This window comes from Humulus lupulus, chromosome 6, assembly GCF_963169125.1.
Source record: "Humulus lupulus chromosome 6, drHumLupu1.1, whole genome shotgun sequence".
In the NCBI taxonomy this organism is placed as follows: Eukaryota; Viridiplantae; Streptophyta; class Magnoliopsida; order Rosales; family Cannabaceae; genus Humulus; species Humulus lupulus.
Genome location: NC_084798.1, coordinates 113,246,864 through 113,257,309, shown reverse-complemented (window position 1 = coordinate 113,257,309; position 10,446 = coordinate 113,246,864). Strand labels below are relative to the sequence as shown.

At 38.1% G+C, this 10,446-nt stretch overlaps 1 protein-coding gene across 1 annotated transcript; it reads right to left on the bottom strand.

Annotated features, from left to right (window-relative positions):
* Nucleotides 1-2,144: 2,144 nt before the first annotated feature.
* Nucleotides 2,145-7,168, bottom strand: LOC133782446 (uncharacterized). The gene is made up of 3 exons (XM_062221757.1): nt 6,870-7,168; nt 6,198-6,293; nt 2,145-4,745 (listed from the first exon to the last, which is right to left on the bottom strand). Exon 3 carries the CDS (start codon nt 4,114-4,116, stop codon nt 2,191-2,193), a length of 1,926 nt encoding a protein of 641 aa, XP_062077741.1. The 5' UTR covers nt 4,117-4,745; nt 6,198-6,293; nt 6,870-7,168; the 3' UTR covers nt 2,145-2,190.
* Nucleotides 7,169-10,446: the final 3,278 nt, after the last annotated feature.

Sequence of the window (10,446 nt, the reverse complement as noted above, 5' to 3'; positions counted from 1 at the left end):
TTTAAGAAGGTTAGCAAATGAGTTCAAAAGGACATGAAGAAGCAATTGAAACACTACAGGGTGAAGAAGAAAGAGAGGTCAAGCAAAAAATAGAAGGAGGCGAAGTATAGTTTCAATTGCTATGCACCCGCGCTTCTTTATTGGGAGTAAGTTCGGTGAGAACAGTGGGAATCAGATTCCGAAGATGCTTAGCTGGGCTACGAAGACTGATATCACTATTTCGACAGCTCTGTTGGTTCCTATATTCGCCAATCGTCGAGTAAGTTCCATTTTATCTTGTTAAATGTCACAAATTAATTGATTAACGATTTATTTTATTAAGGTTTTTTTGACACATGTTATTCAGCCAAGTAGTTAGTGGTATTTTCCATGCTGAAGCCACGTCCCTACGAGGTAGTCTACTACAATAGCCTCCCAGAAGTTTATTCCAGGTTATTCCCTGAGTTGGAATCAACTGTAGGGGAGGCTGGGACTGCAGTGGATGAAGTAGTGGTACCTGAGAAGGAGGCAGAGAAGCTAGCAAAAGTTGCAAAGGAAGCCTCCATTTTTTATGAGGATGTCCCGAGGGTTGAGGATGGCACTTCACAGGCCTGTGCAGCTTCATCTAGTCAGGTTGCCCAGCCTGATTATGAGCAATTGATGCAGAGGCTCAAGAGGGTTGAGGAGGGCCAGACAACCTTACTACAGAATCAGACCACGATCATGGCTCAGTTGGCGCTGCTGCTTTCACTGGTCTCAGGTCGATCCACCGATGTAAAATCAGATACAGAGTCTGATATCTTGCCTGCAGACTACGAGCGCGGTGATCAACCCTCCACTCGACAGGCCCAGACATCTGTAGCTGCCAGTGATGCTGACAGTCCCAATGTACGAGTACTGTAGCCCGAGGAGGCAGCTAGCCTTGAAGTTGTTAGGAAGAAACGCAGGCCCAAGCGTTTTGATGACTTCACCAACCCAACAAAGAAGATCAGACTAGATAAACAGGGGCTAGTTGCTGAACCACTGAGGAAGTAGTGACCCACAGCAGGAGAAGAGCTTTCATAAGTGGATCATCGGGAAGATCGACAATAAAAGAGAGACCGGAACGTGTATACTGGGACGCACGGTGTGACATGGCTCTTACAGTTGCACACAATCCAGACTTGGTTTGGGATTCGCTATGTAAATTACATTCATGTTTTCAATTCAATCTTAAAATATATTGATGGTACTAACGAATTTTTATGTTTTTTTAGCATATTGATGCCGCTTTGCACATGCTACGCCGCCGACGCCACTTTTACCATGCTGCATTTCGGTAGGATGCTGCGATCATGAACACCACCTTCCCCCAAGTGTGCTTAGGTCGTTGGAATCATTTCAGAGAGATCAGCACTAAGTATACATGGGACGACGATGTGCTGAGAATGTTGAAGGGCGATGATAATCAATTCCTTGTATCATGGCAAAATGTGAGTGAAGTATATTTTGCCTTGCACGTCGAGAAAGTCGCACATTGGATCGCCATTGAAGTCTCCATTCCAACGTGGTGCATCAATATTTATGATTCCAACCATAGCGTGCTCAGTCCCACTCTGATGGAGGAAGCGATCAAGCCTTGATGCTTATTGTTGCTTTCGTTGTTATGGTGTTCTGGCATGTTTGACGACCATGAGGACCTCCAGATATATCCTGAGCAAAATACAAAGCCTTTTTCATATTGTCGTATTCCTCCATAAGAGTGTCCTCAGACTAAGACAATGTATTCCCCTATTTAATTAGTGTATTTTGAAATATGAAAATTAAAGTTATTTTTATCTTCTATTGACACAAAATGGATTATATGCAGTGGAGATTGTGGTATGTTTGCCATCAAACATATCGAGTATTTGGTTGCCAGGCTACCACTCGATACTGTTATTGATGAGACATTCAGCATTTCAGAACCAAGTGGTGTGTGGACCTGTTCTATTAGAATTTGGCCCCGTAATGCTCTTTACATTTTTGTCTTACACATTTTGTATAGTATATCATATAGTTAATTTTGTATATTATTTTTTATCAAACAATATTTTTTAAAAAAGTTATTAAATAAAAAAGTATTAAATTCACATAATGTGTCTGCCTCGACATCCAAACCAACAAAATATTAGAAGTATTCCATATAATAAATGCAGCAAAATCAATTAAATAATTACATAACACAATATTTTAAATCCTAGCCTTACATGACTTCCTATTGTGCCCACTACCACCACATATGCTACACTTACGTGACTTGACAATCTTTTCCCCGCGTGAAGCATAGCGATTTTTCTTTCGCCTACCCACTTTTTGTTTCCTGGGCCTTCCTACAGAGGTTTTCTCAACGGAGACGCCGACAACCGTATCTCTGATGTGATCAGGGATTACCAATTCATCCTCGTTCCCAACATGGTAAATAGTATCTTTATAAGTGTCATTCAATGCCTCGATTCTATAGTAAGGGGAACACAATGAGTAAATGTTTATGCTTCTTTTTCTGGCTGCAGCAAAAGCATGTACACAATGTATCCCAATGGTTTGGAACATGCCACAAGAGCATGATTTTGTGGCCAAGTTCACCTCACCATCATCATTACCATCGACCACAAGAAATTCATGATGACCAAGGACTTGGACATCTAAAAAAATTGCTTTATCACCTATTTGCTTCAAATCATTTTCCATCTCAAGTGATAACACAGTTGTTGCTTTTGCAGCTCTTTCACGTTTATCTGCAAACCAAGACTGAAGAGTGAATCTTATAAATTCAAGAAAAGCGGCGACTAGAAATCTTCTTGCCTCCTTGGTCTTATTGTTAAAGCTTTCTGCGTAGTTACTCGTCATGATATTGTATCGGTTACCAGGAAAATAAGTGTTACCCCACATTTCAAAGCCAATTCTCTCTAGATATTGAGCAATTGGCGGATCAATTACTTTAATCTTGTCAAAGAACTTGTGAAATTCCGCTCTTCGAAATGCGTACGCTGCACACCCCATGATGTCTTGCACATGGTCAGTTTTGAATTTTGCCACAACATTCATACAAATATGATAGTAACATGCACCGTGATACGCATCTGGGAACACAAGCTCCATAACATGATTAATGCTTTTATGCATGTCCGATACAAAAGCAAGGTTCTCAACGTCCCCTATGGCTTCCTTCAATTTTCTCATGAAACAAGTCCAAGAGCTATGGTTCTCAGTGTCCACCAATGCAAACGCAATTGGAAACAACTGGTTGTTTGCATCCAACGCAACAGCATAGAGCATGTGGCCACCATACTTATTATTCAAGAATGTGCCATCCACACAAATTACAGGACGACAGTATTGGAAACCACGCCTAGAAACACCGAGGAAAAAGAAGCAATACAAGAAACGACCATCTTCTGCTACAAAATCAGTAATTGTACCTGGGTTCTTATGCTCCAACTGACACAGGTATCCAAGTAACTTGGAGTATGATTCCTCAAGTGTCCCTCTGACATACATAAGAACTTTTTCTCTGCATCTCCACGCCTTCTCATAGCTCATTTCGACCCCAAAATGGTGCTTCATGTCCTCCCTTGTGTTGTTTGTCATGTACCAAGTACCATTGGTAGCAAATTTTCTCTTGATTAGGTGCCCAACTACCCACGGTGATGTTTGACGGTGGTCCTTATCTTGAATTTCTTGTGAGCAAGTGTGTACTTCGTTGTATACAGTAATCTCGAACATTTCAGATCGCATTTTTTTCTTACCCATCAATCTCCAACCACAATCAGGATCCTTGCAGGTAATGTACCACACATCAATCCCAAATTTCTTCACCATAAACTCAAAATTATTCTTCATCGCAAATATGGATGCTTTGGTTTTCAATTCAAGCTTGCTCTGAAAGAACTTCCCAAGGTGCAATTCTCCTGAAGCTTTGCTGGTTGAGGAATGATGTTGATGTGAGGCCTCTATATCCTCTTTGGTGAACATGGGAGCACTCCATGTTCTATGATCTTCACCTAAGTCCAATGGAGAACTCCATCTAAAACTATCATCGGTTCTACTTGGATCTGGACGACTACTGCTGGTCCCAGGTGTTTGCCGATCTTCTATTCTGCACTCCTCATCTACCATAACATCTGAACTCTATGTTGGAAAATCTGCCCTAACATCTGGCCCACCAAGATCTGTTGCATCAGCAACAGGATTGTCGTTGACATAAGGTTCGTAGCCATAGGGATCGTACTCCGCCGTGTCATGCACATATGACGGATCTTTAACCGGGATATCATCATGGACTATGACATCTGGATTTGTCTCGGGAACACATGTTCCAACGTCACCTTGAGTTCCTTTGAAACCATGACATGGAGGAGAAATGTTCTCTTCAAATCGAACTTCTTTATTAACGCTGGCAGAAACTGATGCATTTCTTACACCTCCCTTCTTAATCAATGTCACACATAGAGGAATGAACTTCTCTACACATTTCGATGCTAACCCAATGAATGCACGCACATGCCTATCATTTTTTATAACGGTAGGTTTGACGGATTATGATAGGCATGTGTACGGGACCTCAATTTTCAAGGCATGCACACATTTATCCACTTCAAGCTCATCGTACAGAATGTCAAGCAGTTGCTCATATGTCACACCCTTCTCTACGGGCAGAACTTGATTTTCATCATCTCTAAAAATCCAATCTCTATTTTTGAGTTCCCAAACACCATTGAATGCAACAAATACGGAAACAGTCGAATCTGCAACAAAAAAACAAAAAAAAAGATAAAAAAGTTAAACAACATAAAACAGAAAATATCGATTTCTATCGATATATGTCGAGTCCTATCGAGATCACACATATCGAGTTTTATAGAGTATAGTCGAGAACTATCGAGGCAAACAATCCAATAAAATTCTTATACACCTATCGAGTTTTATCGAGTACAATCGAGAACTATCGAGGAAAACAATCCAATTAAACTCTTATACACCTATCGAGTTTTATCGAGTACAATCGAGTTATTAAATCCAATTAAACTCTTATACACCTATTGAGTTTTATCGAGTACAATCGAGGACCATCGAGGTATTAACATCCTAATACTATCGAGGGGCGTCGAGGTCCATCGAGGACCATTGAGCCAGCATGCATGCAACACATCGAGACCTATCGAGTTTCATCGAAACTCATCGAGGCAGGAAAAAAATCCAGAAAAAAACGCACAAAGTATCCAAAATTCATTCCGACAGTGAAAAATTGCAATAAAACATGAAGGCATACATAGATCTGTTCGAAATAAGACAAGTAATATAACCAGACAAGTTTCCTCACTACGTATAACAAATATATACTTACCCATACGATTTTTTCCTCTAGATCCGAAATCCAAAATGAAGTTTCTTGACTTGAAAAGACTCACAACTTGCCCCTAGATCCGAAATGCAAATTAATGGTGGCTGGCTTTTTTTGTGTGTACGAGAGTTTGAGAGATAGAGAGGGAAAACATAAGAGATAGAGAGTGAAGATTATGAGAAAAAGAGAGGGAAAATTATGCCAAGGGTATTTTGGGTAGTAACGTCATTAGTAGCACCAAAACGAGAGTTATATAATAATAGAGTATTTTTTAAATGTAGTGTCACTTATTGCATTAAAACTCAAATTTCGCTTCCAGAACTACATGATCATATACAACTCTTAAAGTGACATGTACGTGATTATACTATTAGAGTGAGAAATATACAAAAACAGATGAACTTCACATTTTCTTTAATGGAACTCTTCACAATGTGCTATACCAAAGTCATGAATTTTCAAGCCCAATTCTTCTATGCTTCTTTAGTATGTTGATTTCCATTTCTTATCATAAAAAATGTAGAGCCCAGAGGAAAAAGTCAGAAACTTATAAGAAAAGTACTTATAATTGGTTCTTCAGATTATAAGATTTAGTTAGCCTGAATAGTTACATATCTGTATCTACAAATGTAGTACAATGCTTTAGCATGCTAGTAGAAACAATGATCAGTTTTGAAGTAATTACAGTATCCAAAAAATAACATGAGCCAACCTCTTCAATTCAGAGTTCTCCAGAAAGCTAAATTGCAAATTTATCAGGAAAGAATTCTACATGCCTATGATAATTGATTTCATGAATCAATATGCAATGAAACTATAATTTACAGTGACTATTGAATTATGAAGATGCACTTACCCCGCGTTGGATCCGGCTTAAAGTCTTGCCAATATCCAGAAACCCTTCTGTAGTAAATGCAGCCTGCCATTTCCTCACACTTGATGCTTTACCAGCCTACAGAAGTAGATAAAAACAACAAACTTCACTAGTTGACATTTAATGCAACATTGTAAATAAGGACTGGGAGCAAAATCCTTGAGCTAAACAGCTCATCATGTTCAACAGCTGGTGATAATCATGATTGCAATGAGCCATTTTTTTTCCTAAAAAAAATCTGCACGGCCAGTTTCATGATCGTTGGCTAGAAGTGAAATTGCACAAGATTTTAACATTTAAATAAAGATGATATAAGCTAATATATATGTCATTATTTCAATGTCTAAAGCATTGATTGGGGCGCCCCAAAACACAAACCAATAGACAATCCTTGTCATAACCACCGCATCGGATGAAGATATCACTAAACTTGCATCTCAAATATAACAAAACAACAAATTACTCTTGCCATTAAACGCCGCTTCCTATGAATTGTCATAACACAATCCACTACTTGCTTTTAATTAATCCAAAATCTAATCCAATTTGATGCATATCAAATATCAAAGTGATCTCTATATAGAAACATAAGCATTGATTGAAACTACGAAAATGGTATCTAAAACAAATACCCAGAAGAAAAAAAAGATGAACCTTGATCTTGAATCGAGTTTTGGGAACATCGGTGCACTCGGGGCAGACCTGGTAGAAAGAGTCGGCAGGAGTTCCGCAAAAATCAGCCTCTACAACGCAAATCAACATGTTATTTGCTTGATTTACATATGGGTGAGAAGGGAGAGAGGAGAGAGAGTGAGTCGCAGAGAGAGGAGAGGAGACAGAGCTGGTCAGAGAGAGAGAGAGAGGATGTCGGAGGACATGAATAGGAAAAGAGAAGAGGGGAAAAGAAAGAAAAAAGAAAGAGGGGTAATATGAAGAGGCTGAATTTTTTTTAAAGAGGTCGGCATTGCCTCTTTAAAAAAATTCACACTTTGTAATTCTCTTGACACATTTTATTGCAATATATTTTATAAAAAAAATATTTAAATATATATATTAATAAAAAAAATTATAACTAATAAATTTATATATTAAATTTTTTTACAATATTTTTCTAATTATTAAAACAACTCTTTTTTAATTAATTCAAATTTTATAAATGTGTTAAGAATAATATAGTTAATGATATACTTAATTTTATAATATATTAATCTAGTTTTAAAAGTTTTTAATAAATACATAATTTTTATAAATATATATTTACATAATTTATTTTATTTTTAAAATTATAGTATTCATTATTTTTTTTTGCAATATTTTTCCAATTAATAAAATAACTCTTTTTTAACTAATACAAATTTTATAAATATGTTAAAGAATAATAAATTTAAATTTTGATATAAAAATTATTATAAATACAAAAGTTAATAATATGACAAATTTAGAAACAAAAAAAAATCTAGTTTTAAAAGTTTTTAATAAATAAATAATTTTTATAAATATATATACATAATTTAGTTTATTTTTAAAATTATAATATAAAAATTTTATAAATATGTTAAATAATAATATAGTTAATTTTATAAATATGTTAAAGAACAATAAATTTAAATTTTGATACAAAAATTATTATAAATACAAAAGTTAATAATATGAAAAATTTAGAAAAAAAAAACATATATTTTTAAAAGTTTTTAATAAATACGTAATTTTTATAAATATATATTTACATAATTTAGTTTATTTTTAAAATTATACTATTCATTAATTATAATTTTAGATTTTTTATTTGAATTTCGGCGACATTTTATGACTGTCGGCGTTGGACTTTTATTAATTGTCGGTGTTGGGGTCAATAGCGACAACGTTTAACTGTCGGCATTGGTCTTGAATTAACTGTCGGCATTGAGGTCAATAGCGACACATTTTAATTGTCGGCATTGGTCTCGAATTAACTGTCGGCGTTGGGTTCAATAGCGACACATTTTAACTGTTAGCATCGGTCTCGAATTAACTGTCGACGTTGGGGTCAGTAGCGACAGTCAAAAGCAACGGTGACAGTTATTAGCTGTCGGCGTTGGTCTATATGCCTACAGTTTTTAACCGTCGGAGTAGAGTCCCGCTAAGCAATTACGACAGTCAACAGAGTTGACTGTCGTGGTTGGGTGTCGGGATAGCCCAGTTTTGTAGTAGTGAGTGCAAATACCACTGCTGCCAACTCTAGGTCATGGGTAGGGTACCGCTGCTCGTACTCCTTCAGCTACCGTGACACATAAGCAATAACCTTCTCATTTTGCATCAACACACATCCCAATCCCAACCTCGATGCATCACAGTATACCACAAACTTCCCTCCCTCCGAAGGAAGACTCAATACCAGAGCAGTAATCAACCGTCGCTTCAATTATTTGAAGCTATTCTCACACTTATCTGACCAAGTGAACTTCAAATTCTTTCGTGTCAATTCTGTCATCGGTGTAGCAATCTTCAAGAATCCTCCACAAACTGTCTGTAATAACTTGCTAATCCAAGGAAGCTCCTAACCTCTGAGGCGTTCCTTGGCCTCGACCAATCTCTTATTGCCTCTATCTTAGCCGGATCTACCTTAATCCCATCTTCACCAAAATTATGCCCAAGGAATGTCACTTCTGGTAGCCAAAACTCACATTTCTTAAACTTGTCATACAATCGATGCTCTCTCAATCTCTACAAAACCTGTCGGAGAGGTTGTTCATGCTCTGCCTCTGAACTAGAGTAAACCAAAATGTTGTCGATAAAGACAATCACACACTAATCCAAGAAGTCCTTGAACACCCTGTTCATCAAATCCATGAATGCTGCTGGGGCATTGGTCAAACCAAACGATATGACCAAGAACTCATAATGCCCATACCTCGTTCAGAAGGCCATCTTTGGTATATCCTCATCCTTGATACTCAGCTGGTGATAATCAGATCGAAGATCAATCTTCGAGAATATCGTCTGTAACGCCCTAGGTAACCAAGAACGTTACACTGTGTGTTTAAAGTAGTGCAAGACTTGCTAATCAAGTCTTTTTGTTCAAAACGTGTTCCTAAAGTCATAAACAAGTTAGGGTTAAAAGATTTTTGGACATAGACGGATACTTTTTCATTTAAATAAACATTTAGTACCAAGGATCCTAAAAACATGGTTAAAGGAAAAATTTACAAACTTCCAAAAGTCATATACAAGCAAAGGCCACTCTAATGGCAGAATACACATTTTAGGTTTTCTGTTCCTGTACAATCCCTCGGTCGTGGCGGACGAGCAACTGACAATGTACACCTCGCCCCCAGAGCTCTCCAACTCATGGTTGATCCATCTTACCCTTGCCTTTACTTGCACCACGTAGCACCCGTGAACCGAGGCCCAGTAAGAAAACCATATAACATAGCATAAACAATGATGACAATCAAATGATCCATAAAATGGTTAACCAATTATTCAGCATGTCATAACAATCACCTAATCAGAAAGGACAATCAATGATTCACAAGCCATTCATCCCAGTATTTAACAAGCTATAAGCATCAGATTAGCAATGGTAAACATATTAATACTCCTCAGTTTATCATAATCATCATACAATACTCAGGGTCGACGCCCTTAGGCCGCACCCTTTATTTAACCCACTGACTCCGGCTTGCTTAGACCGAGCTCGGTGATTGTCTAGCTGACCTCAATTCTCAATGGCCAAGCCATGTCCTGTGCGCAAATATCAGTCCTGGCAATCTTAGGCCGTTTATTTCATGCTCACATGGCATATCATAATCATACAACATATGTATTCAAATGTAGGGAACCTTAGTCCCAACACAGCCACACAAGGGTGCAGTTTTCTTACCTTTAATTTCGAGTGGAGAAAGTGAAATGTTTCTGAGCACGATCCATAGCCCCGAGCCTTGGCGAGAAACCTAGTCACAAAGACTAATGGGTATCCACCAATCGAAATAAAATACCTAGGAGATAGAAACTAGCCTTTGGGACCTTAATTTCTACTAAACCAGGTAGTAGAAATTGTCCCGAGCGCCTACTAAGGCTAAACTCCCCAGGCGGGTCGCGACTTGGCTTAGTGGGTCACGAATTGCCCCCAAGTCAGAGAGCAAGGACCCCAGCCAAAAGGGGAGGCGGGCCGCGACTTGGCCTAGTGAGTCGCGGCGCGCCCCCAAGATAGAGGCATCCTCAGGCCAAAATGGCCACACGAGCCGCGACG

Excerpts from the sequence above, each read along its gene's own strand:
- LOC133782446 (XM_062221757.1), bottom strand. The coding sequence starts at position 4,116 with ATGGTAGATGAGGAGTGCAGAATAGAAGATCGGCAAACACCTGGGACC.